We start from the raw sequence: 18,696 nt of genomic DNA, 5'->3' as shown, positions 1-18,696 counted from the left end.
TAGAGATCGCCGAGCTGAATGGCAACACTTCCGATGCCGTTTAAGTCCAAGTTCAGCCGCATTAGTACCCTGGGAGAGGGGCATTGGTAACATGAAAAAATAATCAAAAAACGATCGATATTAGTATCGAATCAATAGTTTTCGGGGTCCCCAAGTTGATTTCCGACATTCCCTATACCAATTAAGTAAGACTATTCATGGCTTTGGATTAATTGTTTTAACAAAAGAGACACTGACCAAAGCTTAAAACTTTACTTTATTTTAAATTATAATTTGTAACTGTTTCGGATATCTAGCATATCCTTCTTCAGACACGATCGAAATTAATGAAAATACAGACATATATATAAATGTTCTATATATATATATATATAGAACATTTATATATATGTCTGTATTTTCATTAATTTCGATCGTGTCTGAAGAAGGATATGCTAGATATCCGAAACAGTTACAAATTATAATCTTATATATAAAAGAGAACGTACAAATCCTTTGTTCCCTCATCACGCTAATACGGCTGAACCAATTTCTTTCATTTTTGGGGGGTTATTAGGATTTGGACCCTAGATGGTTTTTATCATATCACTTTAATTTTTAATTACCAGTGTCTTGAGATAATTGACCATTCAAGTGTCCATAACGTACAAATCCTTTGTTAGTTCATCATAGGTAAAAATAAACGTATTTATATGCAACCCGCATGACCGTGTCACTCGGCGGGTTAACATAAATGACAGGCGATATAATGTTAACATTAGTGCAATCTACTATGGTTTTTATCATATCACTTGAAAGCGAAAAAGTAAAAATTATCTAAGTAACAAAGTTTATTGCGTTCCGGGGTGACCGCAGCGAAGCGGGGCGGGTTAACATAAATGATAGGCGATATAATGTTAACATTTACTGCAATCTTCTATGGTTTTTATCATATCACTTGAAAGCGAAAAAGTAAAAATTATCTAAGTAACAAAGTTTATTGCGTTCCGGGGTGACCGCAGCGAAGCGGGGTGAACGCTGCTAGTTTAAAATAAAGTAAAGTTTTAAGCTTTGGTCAGTGTCTCTTTTGTTAAAACCAATTAAGTCTACATTTAACTCCCATTAGCACCCTTCGAGATGGTCGGATGGAGTTGATGTGTACAAACAATCGAAAACGAATATTGAATGATATTGACTTCCGTCTGTTGTTTTGTTAACAGAACTAGCCTGTAGATACTTTTTCTAGGTTTAATTCCAGAATGTACATTTTTATATGTGTAAAGGCAGTATAACAATTCACTTTGTTAAAACAGTTTTTCTTATGTATGAAAAATCATTTATGAAAACTATTGTTATTATTATTATTATCTTCCTTGCACCATTTTAAGATTCTTTTCGTGAATGTTGGCCAAATCGCTGATTGCATTGCTGATCATGGACAGACGTTCAATTGTAATTACCTTTTGGGAGTTAGAGGGCTATACTGCAACTGCAGCTGACAGACGAATGAGTATCCCGGCCGCTACAGCCAGGAGATGGATTCAGCAACATAATACTACAGGTCAAACTGATAATTCACGATGTTCTGGTCGTTCTCATGTGTCTACCGAGGCGGAAGATACGAGATTAGAAAATGAAACCCTGCTAGTCTCACTAAGGACGACTGGACAGCTAAGGGAAGCTTCCAACTTTCCTACTAGTACATAGACAGCGCTCTGAAGGCTTCATCATGCTGGGTTATGTGGCCAAGTTGCTGCCGTGAAAGAAAAACTTTCTGACAAACACAAAATTTACAGTCTAGCATTTGCACATGCACTGGGAAACCAGAGTTTCTCAAGTGAATCTATATTTACATCCAATGATAGACGTCGTTTTTGTGTGTCGACCAAGAGGCACCCGACATGACCCTGGATATGTGTCTGGTTGCAATCGCAGTGGTGATAGTTCATTTTGTGGTTGGATTTCCAGTCTCGGTGCAGGACAATTTCACAGAATTGAAGGACATCCGGAGAGAGTGCTCAATACTTACATATTATGAGTAACATCGTGGTACCACCAGTACGAGTACTTTGATATAATAGTGTCATTCAATCCCAGTAAGACTGGTCCCAAATACATAGACTAGCGTTTCCCAACATTTTTCAACTTGCGGCACAGTACAAGTGTAACTTGAGTTCTTGCGGCACATTCATATAGATATTATTATTATTACTACTACTATTTGTGAATATAAAATACCGTGGTAATTTTTCTCTGTGATTACTGATCTTCTCACAGAGAAGAAAGCTCGATCACTGGTTTCCCCCCGTGGTAAATTATTATGCTTATTCTTTATTCTAATTTAAAAATAGAAAACAATTACAATGAGATATAGGACTCAGGTTTATAAAAATACACTTTCTTTTTTGAAAACTGTATCCAATTCACTAAGAAAGAAGATCACTAAATAACGAACGAACAAACAAATCTCTTGTACTTTTAAAACACAAATGTAGGTAATTTGTATGCATACATTGCTTTGTCGAAAGGATTGAATGCTACTTTAAAATTTCAAGTTACGAAATAGTCTGCAACAATAAAGAAGCAATAATGGTCATAACAATGATAACAAATACTTTTTTCAACATTAAAAATGTACAGAAAAGTAACACAGTATTAAACTTAAAATTGTAGATTCATAGTAATGTGAAATACAAATGTACATTTTCCCTGTCTTGCAATTTGATTGCTATAGAATTAATAACTTTGTTTTGATTTCCTCGCGGCACACTAGCGGCCCGTTGGCGGCACACCGGTTGGGAAACGCTGACATAGACCTTACTTCCTATGTAGTTCAAAAATGGTTCACAGACCAGCTTGAGATTGATTTAATTGACTGCCTTCCTCGTACAACAGACCTCAATTCCATGGGAAATATGTGGGCAGAGGTGAAGCGTACTCTAAGGAACAGTTGTCCTGAAGCAGATCCACCAAAAATTCGGGATAATCTGTGGGGCTTTGTTTCCGGGTCATGACTAGAGGGGGTAAGGAGATTTCTCGCCATTTAATAGATTCTATATCCAGAGGAATGGAACGTGTATTAAATGCGGAACGGTCTTGAACACAATATTAGTGTCCTAATCACAACTCCGAAAATAGCTCTTTTTTAGGGCTACTGATACTTGAACTTTTCCGAAAATATTTCTCGTAGCAAACATTCAATGTTTCATACTTTTGTGCAATTCTACCAAAGAAGAAAAATCTCTGCTGGATTTGAACTGAAGATCTGACGATTGGGAGCCCTGCGCCTTACCGATAAGCTAACATGAATACACTTACAAACACATTCTGAACAAACATGACTTTGAATTTTCGGTGTTCAATGACAATGATACTCAATCTGTTAAAAATGTTGTATTAAACTTGAGATAATCCGAAACCCCGTAGTCTCAATGTAGTAAATGTTTGAAAACACTTAAACAACAAATGGTAATGAAAACATGTAAATTTACTTCCATTACTCAATCAGTGAGAGTGGATTTACACAGTTTCTTTCCTATAACTCCGTCAAGCTTTTCTGTCATACGTATTTCATATTATTGATTATGGAAAATTCATTTTCTACAATTGCGAAATTCCAAAATTCCCAAAATTGAATTAATGACTTGCTAATGCTACCTATTCGACCATCCCTGGTTCTTATTTAAGATATGTCACAAAACTTAAGGGTGGAAGTTTTTAACGAAACACAATTACGTTTGTTTCAATCTCTCGCGTAAAGGGTGAGGAAAAATGCTAATAATTTGAAAAGAGTAGAACATACCTCTTACTCAAATCATACAATAAAAAGTGCATTGTACTCTGAATAACCGTGATCATGCATTAGACGAATAAATTGTGTATACAATAATATACAATTTTAGCAGTAAATTAAATAAACCTCAGATGCAAATATCTCATATTTAGCGTTTATAATAGAGATGCAAGGGCTCGGAAAAACCGGCTTTTTTGTAAAAAAAAAAAAAAAAAAAAAAAAAAAAAAAAAAAAAACCTGTTTTTTCTGCTTCGCTTTTTTGCTTGGGAAATTTTGGGCTTTTTTCAAAATCCTGCTTTAAATTGATAAAGCAGATTTTGTTTCACTTCTCTATAACACAAAAAGTCCTTTAATTAGTGGTTGATGCCGATAATAATATAAAACCTCGAAAATAAACCATGAATTTCGAAAAGATATTTCAAACAATTTTACTTCTCAACATATTTACATTATGAATTCCAAAGGATTAACCAATGCACATAATAAGAAATTTTTAACCTCCTATATACAAAAGTAAGTAGGGTTGGGAAGAACCATGGTTGTTTTTGAAAATGCCAAAAACCCGTTTTGGGGGGAAAGTTTAAACTGGGCTTTTTTTTGGCTTAAACCAGGTTTTTTGGGTTTAGATATTTTGCTTTATGTATTTATATTACATATTGACAGAAATAAGTTTGTTTCGCCTTGGTGTTATTATGCAACAACGGGGTTATACTGGAAGAGGTCACATAAGCTTAAAGAAGTCCGGTCAGTTAATTTCTTAAATTGGGAAACTCCCGCCCTAGACATCTGGAAAATCCCGTCATTACTCTAAATGTAAAACAATAACGGAAATATCCTGTTATTGCTTTGCATGTAAAATTTAAAGGTCAACGTATCGTAATCAGTACGCTAAAACTGAGGTATTAAATTACAAATTTAGTACGTACATATCATTGAAAGTCCAATCCAAGCTAATGTTGGAAGCTACGTAGGCAATCGATAAATTATGCCAATTTCTATCAATATATTTAAGCAACCTTGGCTTCTTTATAAAACAGGCAATCAGGCATGCAGAAATATACAATTTGGTTTCGTTTCGTATGTTCAGGCTTAACATCCTTACGTAATACCGAGGTTATCAAGGAGAAGACTCACTTAAAGTTACATCCGAACCACTACTTTGTTTACGCATGAAAGAAGGGTTGTGGTTCAACCGAGAATTGAACATGGGACACCTTGATTAAAAGGTGAAAAGGAAATAAAACTAATGCAGACGGTTTGATGTGTGGAAACGTCACCATGAAGTTCACACGATTCGCATTTTTCGTTCTTTTTATTTTTTTGGTTTAAACCAGTTGTTTATTTTAAAAAAAGAAAAAAAAAACAACTTGTGTAAACCAGCCAACCTTAAAAGTAAATACTTCTTTTAAAAAAATACACAAATAACTAACAAAATTCTATGTAGTATTTTTACTTCAAAATATTCCATATCCTCTTTTTGGAGCAAAATAAAATTAAAATAAAACAAGAGAAATAATACTTAGATTTATATGATACACTTAAAGGCTGCACATATAGAGCTTTTGGTTCTGTATATTCTTGAAATTCTATAGTTTTATATAACCACCATCACGGTTTACTCACAAGTAAACCTTACGTTTGGGTGAATCGAGTTGCTGACTGAGACAAATATGAGAAAGTAGTACTAAATGTGGTCAGTATTTCAGTGAAGTTGTAGGTGCGAAGCTCCAGGGATTTAGGAGATACAGCTACCAGAACATCGCATGGAAGTACAGAATAGTCTTCATACAGTTGGGAGGTAAAAGCTCTGTAAGACCTCTTGTAACGACAAAAGGTGAATAACAAATATATGGGTACATATTAGGATTAGGGGGAAGTCATATAGTAAGGATATACCTGACGGTGGCCATCTTGAAATCCGCCATTTTGAATTAAGGTTAAGTTTTTAAAATAGGAATAGGGACATGTGATACATGATTTAAGGCGCAAATTTAATCAGAAGAACAATGGTGACATTAATTTTGATTTACGCGGAATTGGTAAAAAGTTACAGGGAAATTAAATATTGTTGCAGAAAATGTATTAGTCCTTTACCCCACCTGGTAAATTTTGTGTTAATGATAATAATTAAATAAAAAAAGCAGGTGGATAAATATTAGGTCTATGGTAAGAGTTGCCTTGATGGCGGTCATGTTCAAATCCGTCATTTTGAATCAGAAAAAAGTTTTATACAAAACGCATAACAGTGACACCATATTAATAGCAAATTTTACCATAAACCCAACGGTATAACCATTTTTGCTTTATCACGTGATAGAAAAACAATCTTGCTATTACTTGATTCGTGGAGTGCAAACAAAGACGACATTCTTTCGTCACAGTGTGTGCCCGAAGGAGTTACACTGATCAAGCCACTGATACCTAGTGGTTGTACTGGCATGATTTAGCCTCTAGATGTTCACTTCTTTCGCCTGTACAAAGCATTTGTTCGTTTCATTACTGATACAGCACTAACAGAAAGTGACGTGAACATATGGCATCGTGTTAGGTTCATACTTCAGTCGTTTAAAATTTACCAGTTCAGTGCTCCTCGTTTTCGCAATATGATTCGATTCGCTTTCAATCAGGCGGAATATTTGAATGAAGAACCTGGTGGACGTTGGATCGCTCCTTACGACTACTGCTTTGACGGAATTGTTGACGACAAATGTGTGAAGTGTAACTCAATTGCCTTTGTCAGGTGTGCTCACTGTGAGCAGAGCATTTGTGCAAGTCATGCATTCTTTTCTGAGCTACATATTGATTGTACTAATAGAGAACTTTTCTGGAAGAAAGACCCAGGTTCAATTATGACTCAATTTCAAATTGGTCATTTTTCCTTAAATTAGCAACTTGTTTATGCGATAACAAATGCTGGTTAATGGTAAAGCAAAAATGGTTATACCGTTCGATTTATGGTAAAATTTGCTATTAGTAAGGTGTCACTGTTATGCGTTTTGTTTAAAACTTTTGTCTGATTCAAAATGGCGGATTTGAACATGGCCGCCATCAAGGCAACTCTTACCATAGACCTAATATTTATCCACCTGCTTTTTATTTAATTATTATCATTAACACAAAATTTACAAGGTGGGGTAAATGACTAATACATATGCTGCAACAATATTTAATTTCCCAATAACTTTTTACAAATTGCGCGTAAATCAAAATTAACGTCACCATTGTTCCTCTGATTAAATTTGCGCCTTAAATCATGTATCACATGACCCTATTCCTATTTTCGAAACTTAACCTTAATTTAAAATGGCGGATTTCAAGATGGCCACCGTCAGGTATATCCTTACTATATGACTTCCCCCTAATCCTAATATGTACCCATATATTTGTTATTCACCTTTTGTCGTTACAAGAGGTCTTACAGAGCTTTTACCTCCAACTGTATGAAGACTATTCTGTACTTCCATGCGATGTTCTGGTAGCTGTATCTCCTAAACCCCTGGAGCTTCGCACCTACAACTTCACTGAAATACTGACCACATTTAGTACTACTTTTTCATATGTGTCTCAGTCAGCAACTCGATTCACCCAAACGTAAGGTTTACTGGTCAGTCCTCAAGTTTTCTGAATTTTTAACAAGAGGGGTTTAACATATGACGGTGTGAGGCAAGAACATGGTAACCCACAATTTTACTATTTTAAGAAATTAGTTATTTTTTGCTGCACAATCCATTTTGAAAGTCAGAAAGCTGATTTTTCACATAAGACTATAGATGACGGACTGAACGAAGCGGTATGCGTTGCTGTCTATCTGGTGCTGCATAACTCAGCAATTGAAAATTTGTTAGTTACCATGTTCTTGGCTCACATCCTTCATATCATTATAGAACTCTCCCCACCCCACCACCAAAAAAAAAAAAAAAAGAGCTACGGAATATATTTAATTTAAGATAAATACAACTGCACAACAAACATAACTGAGTGGAGCTTTTGCGCTTCTATCGGGAAATTCGGGATTCAACTCAGCATTCGACCATTCTGACAAAGCTTTTCTTCATTCCATCTGTGAAGTAGAAATAGTGTGTGTACTGTGAGTTGGCCGACTTCCTTTCTTATTGTTTTTAAATCGTTATTATTACTAATTACGAGCAGTGACGGTTTTATGAAGGTTAGAGGGGTAGTTTTTCGGACTGAAGCCTGTTCCCCAAAATTACGGAATGTCTAAAACAAAGGAAATATCTATTATCTATGCCTTTACTCATAAACTTTAAGCTCCCGTCAAATAAAAATTACGAATGTTTAGAAAAACTAAACATTAGTAAGAAAAACCCCTCCCAAAATACTCTTCTAAATCCGCCACTGATTCTCAGTATAAATGATCTTCAAGGTTGTATTGGGAAGATTATCGCTAAATATATCAACGAAACGAAATATTATGCCTGTACTCATAAACTTCAAGCTCCTCCCAAATAAAATTAGGACATTTTAGAAAACGAAACAATCAGAGAAACCCCTCCAAAAGTACTTTTCTCAATGCGATACTGATTATTTGTATAAATTAGTATTCAAGATTGTATCCGGAAAATTATTGCTAAATCGTTGCACAGCTACAGTATAACAGAAATGTGGAAGTACGATTTGACGGATATATTGAAAAACGTACGCTTTGACAGATATATAGAAAAACATAAGTTTAACTTTTGCACTAGGAGCTAGAGTACTAAGCTCTTATAAATGAAACACGGATGACAAACTAAAATGATCTAGAGGAGAAAAAAGACGTCGATAACTCAAAAGTTAAAATAAAGTTAAATAGCCTCTAAAATTGCCCTCAAATACTACATTCTTCATGTTAGCTTTAATTCGTAAAACATGTGCTCCTTCCATCTTGATGGTGAATTTCAGAGCGAAATATGGCATTTAAGTCATGGAATTCTTATCTAACTATAGAATATACTATAAGAAAGCTATTTAGATAGAAAAATCATGAAAATGAAAAAAGCCAAAATTTCCAAAATTCTCGTTTTTTTCCCAAAAAAGCCGGCTTTTTATGTGAAAAAAACCATCGATTCAAAAAAGCCGGGGCTTTTTTGCATCTCTAGTTTATAATACAATCTTTAAACACGTAAATCTCATATTGCAATGAGAGTATTGAGAAGTAACTTTCGTGTGACAAGTAGTTGCAAACAAATACACAACACACACACTTATGTATTGGGATTATACATTTTACTTAATTTTTATTTAATATTCACATATAATATACTGAAGTTCTATGAATACCCATCACGTTTCAGATGTTATATTTTAAAACATAATAATTACTTAGGTCTTGAAATGATTGTATGATTTCTCAGTATTCTTGATACAGTATGAATATGGTTTATTTTAATGTAATTATTTTATATAATTTTTCATGGATTTAGAAATATATCATTATGTACCAAGAAGTTTGCCCTAAACGGAAATCGAAGTCTCAACCTTACGATTGTCCGTCTCACGCTTTACCTCTGAGTTAACGTGAACACTCCTACCGAGCTTTTTCAAAAGAAATATAGGTGAATTTCCAAGACAAAGACATTGTGTTAGTTGTAAATCCTGTTTTGTCTCTGTCTTTTTCATTCTACTATGGATGCGAGAACTATGTTAGCTGTATTTTCTTTCATTGGGAATGTTTTGTTGCACGTGGAAACGTAGATAACAAAACCAGCATGTGTTCACATGTATACGTAGTTTCGAAATACAGTAGAGCGTCGATTATCCGAAGTAATTGGGGGACATGGGTGTTCGGAAAACTGGTTTGTTCGGATAATCGAACTGTACATGTTTATTTGCCAAAAAGAAGTACTGTACAGTAAATTTATTCATAAAAACAGGAATCTCTTTAAGTATTACAAAGTAACGTACAAAGGCAACGCCTTATATAGGCCCCATTAGAAGAAATATTCCGCCAGCGGTGGCTCAGTGCGGCGACTACTGTGGGAAACTTGGTTTGGGAGTGAGGGGGATGATGGACGGTAGGGTGGGAGAGTAACAGGTGCGAGCGAGTACACAGTTCGGTTAAGCGGTCGTTTGGTTGACCGACGTTCGGATAATCAACGCTCTACTGTACTATATCATTACGAATTTCAATGAATGTTATATTTTTCTACACTTAATGACATTTCAACATATCTTATTACACTTAAAAGAAGAAAAACACATCTGTGCATTATTCCCGATTGCTAAGGTTGGTTTGTTTGGGGCTCGTACCTGGCATCTTTGGTTTATTGTTTCCGAATATATCCGAAGGTGGATTCAAAACATCCAAAATCAATGCCTTTTTGGATTAAGGTGTACATTATAAAATTTACGATTAGTAGCAAACTTGTGCTGACTCCCTTGTTGTTAACTTAAAAGTAATGTGCGAAACGTAAAAGTTGTTTAAATAATAAAACGATTAAACGACCTCGCGCTCTACAATAGACAATATCATGAAGGTAGCCAGCTAGGTCTGGACCCTTGAATACCAAGTAGCAAATAAGTCACTAATAGGAGAAGATCAAGCAAATCAACAGGGAAACCAATAATAATTTTATAAATCAATTCAAGTGGGAATGTTGTTATGGCTTCTAGTAAGGATATAAAGCTACAACTGTTTCGCTAATTGGGGACCTCCAAATATCCTTCTGACAGAGTGCAACTCGTTGGTTTCAAGGATATTTAAATTTTATTTAATATTGCTTGTTCTCTGAGTGGAATTTGTACATGATTATGTAAATGGTCGCCTTCTTGTAATCTTTCAGTATTTTCACATCTGGACTTCATCCCTAAATATGGAGATCGTATATCATTGAATGTAGATGCTAATACCTATTATTCAATTATTTGATTCAAAGGTGAGTGATAACTGAAATGAATTAAGATAATAGTTTAATAGTCAATTTCAAAATGGGGCCGCAGTAGCTCAGTGGTAGAGCGTTCACCTCCGGTGCTTGAGGTCACTGGTTCGATCCCAGCTCGCGCAATGTGGACTTTGTGGTGGACAAACACCGTGCTCGGGGTTCTCCCGTTTCCTCCCACTTTCCTTATTCCACCATTTCATTCATTTCTCATCATCACCGTCTTCGTTAGCCGAACTGGCATAACTGTGGTACGTAAAACTTAAAGATTTCATTTCATTTCATTTCAATTTATAATGTTGACAAAAGTGAACCTCAAACAACTCAAGAATGTTTTCACATGTCAATTGTATCAATAGACAGAATATATTTCCCCCACACACATTACAAGCTACGAACACCTAACTTCTACATACACATGAAAACATACTTTTTCATTTACTATAGAGACACCGAGTACCGGTATAATATAATATTAATTAATACATTCGTTTGATATGGTTCCACTTTATGAATTACATTTCATATATTGCTCATTAAGTAACTAGGTGAACAAAAGATCGTATTTCAGATGGAGAGATTTATAAGTGTACATTCTAACATTGACTGTGCGGACAAAATATTAATTTTTACTATTAACATATATTCACTGTAAGACAATGGATACTTGAGAATTAAAGTTTAATTCTAAATTTACTGTTATGAACTTCCAAGCAATTCTAGAAAACCCAAGATCCTATTCAGACAGTTATCTTATAGTTTTGGCTATTAGCACGGGACGGCAGTTTGTCCCGTTTTAAATTTAAGGTTTGACGTTTATAGTTCTTTCATATACAAATAAATAAAATTTTGTGTTAAGAAAATGATTTATAAGCAATAAATACTGGTGTCCCGACAAAACGTACCAGCGACAAAACGTACCACTTGAATTTTCGCGACAAAACGTACCACTTTTGACGACCTGTCATAAATGACAACCTGTCCTGGACTAATTAAAACATTTCAGATATTTAATCCGCGACAAAACGTACCACTTAAAAGAAAAAATTGATCTTGAAATGTCTGACATTTAGTTCGAGGAAATCTGACATTGTAAACAGGGTCGGTGGTGGGTTATTAAAATTTACTTTCACCAAAGGTTTTCGTGGGGGGGGGGGGGAAGGCCTCCTCGCTACTGAGAAGAACTCTACAGAGACAGAGATCTGCGGCGCAAGGAAATAGAAAAGAGCCTTACAAATGTAAAGAAGTGATGTTAGAAGAAGAAACACTCAAGATGCTTGACGGTACTTCTTTTCTGTTAGCTGATGACGGAGAAGAAAATAGAATTATAATTTTTTGTGGCGATAAGGGCAAAGAGAGCTTGGAAAGCTTTAATCATTTTTTCATGAGTGGTACTTTCAAGTGCTCTAGTAAACAGTTTTCTCAGATTCACAGTATCCATGCAGATTTTGGCAGTTCGTATGAAGAAACAACATCAATCCGGTAGTTTTTGCTTTATTACCCTATAAGAATAAGGAGACAGATATTTGTTTGTTACAACTCATCCTTCCGTCTGTCCCGGAGTGGAAACCAGAAATAGTGAACGTGGATTTTGAATCGTTGGCAATATCAGCGCTTCGCCAAGTATTTCCTTCACAGAAATCAGTGGGTGCTTCTTCCATTTTAAGCAGTGCCTTTGGAGGAAAGTTCAGGAGATAGGACTTTCGGTGGAGTATCGATAGAATGAGGAAATCAGGCATGGTCATGGTCTTGCATCCCTTAGTCTTAGTCTTACATCGGTACTTTCCTCATCACCAATCTGTTCAACTTTTAACCTTATTTTGGCCGGTATATATATACTTATATACCGTCCTATCAAGTGCTAAGTTTTGACGCCTGTCATTATTTGATGGCTGATTGGAAGACTCTTTGCAAGTAGCCCTCCAGGCAAGTGGTACGTTTTGTCGCTTGTCATTATTTAAAGTGTTTTTAGAAAACCCTTCACAAGCAGCCCTCAGGGTAAGTGGTACGTTCTGTCGGTGGTACGTTTTGTCGCTAGTACGTTTTGTCGCGTATTCATAAATACTATGTTCTTACCAGGAAGACTTTCCCTGTACATGTCGATGTAATTATTTTTCGTTGCTAAGCAACATTTTGTAAAGAAATCTAAAAGCACTCATAGTTGCAAAAGCCACTGAAAAATACATTTTCTTTCGTAGATAAAAACAAAATATTTACACTTCAATATTCTATCTACATCTTTGCTCCAAAGATGTTAAATGATAGTTTAATTAAATTTTAAACTTAGATTTATAATGTGGATTTTTATACTAAAACAGTTTACTTTTATACAATAAAATAGATATATTTGAATTAATTGTAAGTAACTGTAAAAGTGCGAAATAGCAAATTAAAATAACAAAACTAAAGGTGTATTGTGACATTTGTGACAGTACAGATTACCCCGCAGAGCAAACATCCTCTTGTATTGTGTGTAAACTGGATGATTGGGGTCCCAAAATACTCTTCTACACCGGGACTTAGAAGAGATTTGTTACGGCATTTCTCGTTAACCTTTAATTGGCAAGCATTGGTAGCATTACCATTAAAATATTTAGTTTTTTGTAGTTGAACCATGTTTTTTGATAATAATTTCGTAATTTTTAAAGTATTTTTGTGCTTTGGTTACAAAATACAGGATGTGTATTCAAAGCAACATTGCCATAAAATAGGTCGTATGTGTAGCTACTGAGCAGCATTGCCCTATTATGGTAAAATATAAGTATACTCTCAGTAATTACCAACAGTTTCGTTGAAATATTTTCCTACAGAACAAGAAACCACAAATAAAAAAAAATAAAAAAATAATTTTTGCGGAACGTAGGAGATAAAGCTTCTACAATACTGAATTTGATTGTACCCTGTTGACGAAGATTAGAAGTATGTAAAGAAGCAACTCCCAAATCATGTATATGAATACTGTATGAAAGCAATTATGCCAATTAAATGATCACTGAAGTTATAATTCATGCGGATAACGCAATAGAATGCGATGTTGCTTGAGAGCAACACTGTCCAATAAAGGGTTAAAGGAGGTTTCATTGTACTAAGGTCGAACTCGAGACGTCTAAACTCGGCCTGATACTTTTTTCGCATGGAAAATACGTGTGGGATTGTAAGATTCTAATTAGGAATGTTGTGGGGAAAAGATGTTTGGGTACACGAAGCAAAAAATGGAAGATATTAAAAAGCAGGATCGTAGGGAGGTGAGTATGACTTACCACATGATAGGAGCCAGAGGTGAGCCTTACGTTTTTATGTTTAGGTCACTTTGCAATTGGATCTTAATCGAGCTCTCGCAATTTTGTGTTTGGATTTCTTAACATGATTCACTCTCAATCAACTCAATGAGGCTCACCTAGTTCAATCTTGCGCTCCTGAGATCCATTGGACTTGCTCTCATTAAATAATTATTAATGTCATTAGTGTTACCCCAAAACGAGAAATATCTCGTCTCGAATTTCGTCTCGAAACGAGACGAGAAGTACATTTTCAAATTCGAGACGAAACGAGAAACATAATTTTCATCTAGTTTTCGAGACGAGACGACGAGAAATTTCTCTAGTCTCGTAAGCAACACTACTTCATCCAAGTTTTAGATCTCAAAAACTGTTTTAGTGTTACAAGATTCATAGTATAAGAACTATAAATTGGTCAAGTGATTGTACAAACATAATGAAGAGCATTTTTCAAATGTTTAAAGATACGCATCACATGTACTTCAATGACAAACACGGTTTAAATGGTTTGATATCACATCCTTCTTGTTCTCCCGTGATATTGCAGGATTCCGGTAACTTGTAGATAAAATTAAGATGGAAATCAATACATAAATTTTATATATAAATTTTCAAATCGAGATAAGAAAAATTTCGAGAAGAGGCCAGAAATGCTTTCCGAAAATCGAGACGAGATGAGTCTTCTACAAAATTTACGAGACGAATCATGTCTCGTCTCACGAGCAACACTACATAGATCTTGTGTCATGTAAGTTTTTTTCTTTATAACAACTAAACAACTAACGGCTTTATTACAACTAACGCCGTACATAATCTGCTTAATCATAGTCATTAGAGAATACCTTCTGTTTCAAAGCATATAATACACCTATTATTGTTTCGTTTATATGTTTGCTTACTTATTTATTTTATTTGGTCATGATTCGAGTGATAAAGTGACTGTATTACTTTCTTTTCTATCCTATTCTTAGATGATGTTCAAGCAGGGCCGGATTTCCCAATAGGCCCGGTAGGCCCGGGCCTATGGGCACAAGCTCCCAGGGGGCGCACGGCCGAGAGAAGACACTTCATGTAAGGCACTCGATGTTTAGTATTAATAGGGGTTATACATTTTCCTTAATTTCAATTTATGTCGTAAGTACGATTTTTATTTCTATTATTCATTTTCATAGCTTTTACATACTTGTTTGTATTATTTTTAATTTTAGATAGGCAATCTCGTAATCGAACGGAAAAATGTCATTTTTTATACTAGTACAATTTACTATTTGTACATACAAAATATCTAAACACTTTAAAACACAGTTTTTGTGTCACGTTATCAAAATACTTCATGTAAGCTGTGTTTCTGAGATTAAAACTATTTTATAATGTATTACAGTTTTTTTTTTATTTATTTGCCCAAACGGCTAAATTGAACAAAACCAAAGTTATTCACTAATCTTTTGTTAATACATTAACGGTATTTTGTTAAGCCCAGAACCAAGTAAATTCCTCAAAAAACTTGCAATGATAAAATTGCATCGTAGAGTGGTGTTTAAGCAATTAACATATAGGCCTCATATAATTTTTTAATAAAGGTTTTTAGGAAAGTAACTTTAACCAGACTAGGGGTCGGAAAAAATTATTGGGCCTAGGGGCGCCAAAATGCTAAATCCGGCCCTGTGTTCAAGTTTATTAAACATGCAAAATAATTTGTTTTCTCACTTGATTTCGAGTTTAGCATGTCCTTTTGACCAGCGGGGCCATATGAGATGTGAATCTACAGCTTAACGTGATATTCGAACTACATGAGCTCCAATTGGGAATCGATCCCGGGTTTTTCACACTAAAGGTGCGAATGCTAACCGCTTAGCCACGAGGAGTTGTGAGAGAGAAACTAGAAAGATTATTTGAGCTTTGTCTCTATACAAGTTCAGTACGAAAGCTTTGTTTAAGGGTCTTCACTACATCGAAATTAAACTACCGCTAATTTTAGAGTTTTTCTGTAATATCTTCAAAACAAATAAAAATATTCGACAAGCAGAAACGTAGTGAACTAGAAAATACCATTTTGCATGAGATACCTTTACCACAATTCATCTACCTGCTTTTGGTATGCCGCTATTTACAGAACCCGCAAAAAATGCTAAATCTATCTTCAGTTCCAAATCGAAAGCAGATAGATGAGTTGTGATAACGGTATCACATGCAAAATCGTATTGTCTAGTTCACTACGTTTCTACTTTTCGAATATTTTTATTTGTTTTGAAGATATTACAGAAAAACTCTGAAATTAGCGGTAGTTTAATTTCGCTGTAGTGAAGATCCTTAACTGTGATATTCCTATTTCTACTCTCTTCCTTCTCCCAATGACTTGGTTCCTTTTGCATACTAGCATCCATTTAAACTGATAACTTATTTGGTAACTTTACACTTCAGACAATTGAACAAAAACAGACGTTGAAGGATCTCCTTTTCTTAAACAGACTTTTGCACAACAAAATAGACTGTACAGACGTAATTGCAAAGATAATGATCAAGGTTCCATCCCTCAAAACACGCAAGGGAAATAGTGACCTGTTCTAGTACACGTACAAAAGCACTGTATATGTCATCTACATGGATAATTTGTGTTACATACAGTAAAATCAGTAAGGGTTAGAAAGATGTAGATATATTTAATTGTTCTGGAAAATCATTCAAAAAACTAACATTGAGTATTTTGTTTTAAAAAAAAAGGTTTGAAGAAAATGTATTATTTTAAAAGTTGACTGCCAAGGTGATTTGAGGGTACTGCTCCCAGGAGGCCATAAATTTCTTCTTACTTTTGGCTCAATTATGGATAGTCAGGTCACATTTTTGTCGCGATATTTTGCTTCTCCCGAAAATGTACCAATGGGAGCCGAGCACCATATGTCATGCTCATGGTCTCACAGTAATTTGTGACAATGAGCATCATATATGATGCTCAAGAACCTGAATAGGTTAGTAATTTTTGATATCGGGCATGAACATCATATATGGTGCTCATGGCCCCACAGAAAAATAAGGTGAGCACCACATATGATGCTCATGGCAGTCAACTTGTTAATTTAATATTCTATATTGAAGTATCTACGCGCCTTTGGCATGGGAGACCCAGGTTCGATTCCTAGTTCAGATTACACGTGAAGCTGTAGATTCATGTCTCGTAGTCTCGCTGTTGAAAGGGACGCTAGACTAAAAATCAAATCAAAATATATTCAAATATCACTATCATTATTTTAATATTTTTGTATTCAAATATTAGTGTCATTATAATTTGACATGTTGTATTCAAATGTCATATGTAGACACTGTAATTGAGCAGTAATTCTTCTTGTGTCGATAAATAAATAAATTATCTAAGTAGTGTAGTATCATCAAGAAAAAAGCATAAAATACTTTCAGACTATAAAACAGGATCGGAGCCAAAACCTTTTAATGGAATTAATAATACATGCATTTTAAATTTTTCATTCAAAAATGCCTTCTCTATTGTTATATATGTCTTTATGCCAATCATAGATGTTCATAAAGCAGTATATGCCCTGTACAAAGTTTAGAACTACATTATTGTAGACAATATTATGGGTGGGTGTGATTTTTATCTGGATTCTTCTTTGTTTTTATTTATTTTTTTTTTATATTCTCATTTCGTAAATTCTTTCAGAATCGTTCACTTTATGAATTACCTGTCTACTTTCAGCTTAACAGGTATAACGGTCAAACTAAAAATTTTATTTTATATTTCTGTTGTTTCTGCGACAATGAATCTTTGTGTTTCATAAGTTACATAATTAATTTGAGCTGAGTATATCATTCAATTCTTGTACTGAGTTCCTCAGGGGTTTGAAAGAGTGACAGCATTGTTTTTTGTAGGCTACGAACTGTAGGATTTAAATGTGTCACGTCCATTTTGTTTGAAATTTATTGAGATAGCAATACTGCGAGAAAACCTGTTAGGCGCAGAAAACGGAAGAGGATCAGAAAATGCGGAAGGAAGTATACCTTCAAGAAGTGAAATTATATGAAATGGAAAGTAAATTTCATAAGATTGGTCGAGCTACTTCCACACTTTCACGCAATCCGTCGAGAGTCTTCATGTAACACTCCCACCCAATAAACAAAAAATAAACAAAAAAACACTAACACACTCACTAACTCTCATACACACACACACACACAGACGAAAGTCACATAAAACATTAACATTCAACTCACGTATCTTTCCACAAACAGCTTCCACGAGGAAGATTGCCGCAAATGTAGCCAACAGCCATGCAATCTGTGCACAAACCATTCTTCAGCAGCACTTGACTTCTACTTACAGAACAGAACGTTTGGTTTGGTTTGAAGACAAGAAACAGAGAGATCACTGTACATACGATCGGAGGGAGAATAGAAAGGATATTGAAGCTGGACCGGACGTCGGTTATGTTTATATAGAAGATGTATCCGCATACGAGAAGGAAATATAAAATATGGGTCACGTCTTGAATGGTTAATGGAAACCTAACCTTGGCTTCTTCCTATGATTTTAAGTTTGGTCAATGGCTCTTTCTTCACATTCGCACTCACAGGAAGAAAAGAAAGACACGAAAACAAACAGGAGGAAGAGACACGGGTGCTGAAGAAAGTATTGTGTATTTCTTGGTTTTATGTCTCACGATTATCCCTTGTCTGTAACCACAAATAATGATATTTGAACAATCATCTTCGGACTTCCGATAGCTGTATCATCCTGCATACTGAACACGATATTGAC

At 35.0% G+C, this 18,696-nt stretch overlaps 1 protein-coding gene across 1 annotated transcript in view; it reads right to left on the bottom strand.

Annotated features, from left to right (window-relative positions):
* LOC145693414 (circadian clock-controlled protein daywake-like) overlaps positions 1-18,336 on the bottom strand; it is a 41,356-nt gene extending 23,020 nt beyond the window's left edge. The window contains exon 1 of the mRNA XM_081769386.1: positions 18,153-18,336. Within this exon, the coding sequence (XP_081625512.1) occupies positions 18,153-18,231 (79 nt within the window). The 5' untranslated portion in view covers positions 18,232-18,336. The remainder of the gene's footprint in view (positions 1-18,152) is intronic.
* Between the last annotated feature and the right edge of the window lie 360 nt (positions 18,337-18,696).

This window comes from Thermobia domestica, chromosome 8, assembly GCF_964235325.1.
Source record: "Thermobia domestica chromosome 8, izTheDome1.hap1.1, whole genome shotgun sequence".
Classification (NCBI taxonomy): Eukaryota; Metazoa; Arthropoda; class Insecta; order Zygentoma; family Lepismatidae; genus Thermobia; species Thermobia domestica.
Note: the sequence above shows the minus strand (reverse complement) of the source record. Positions and strands in the feature narration are given on the sequence as shown.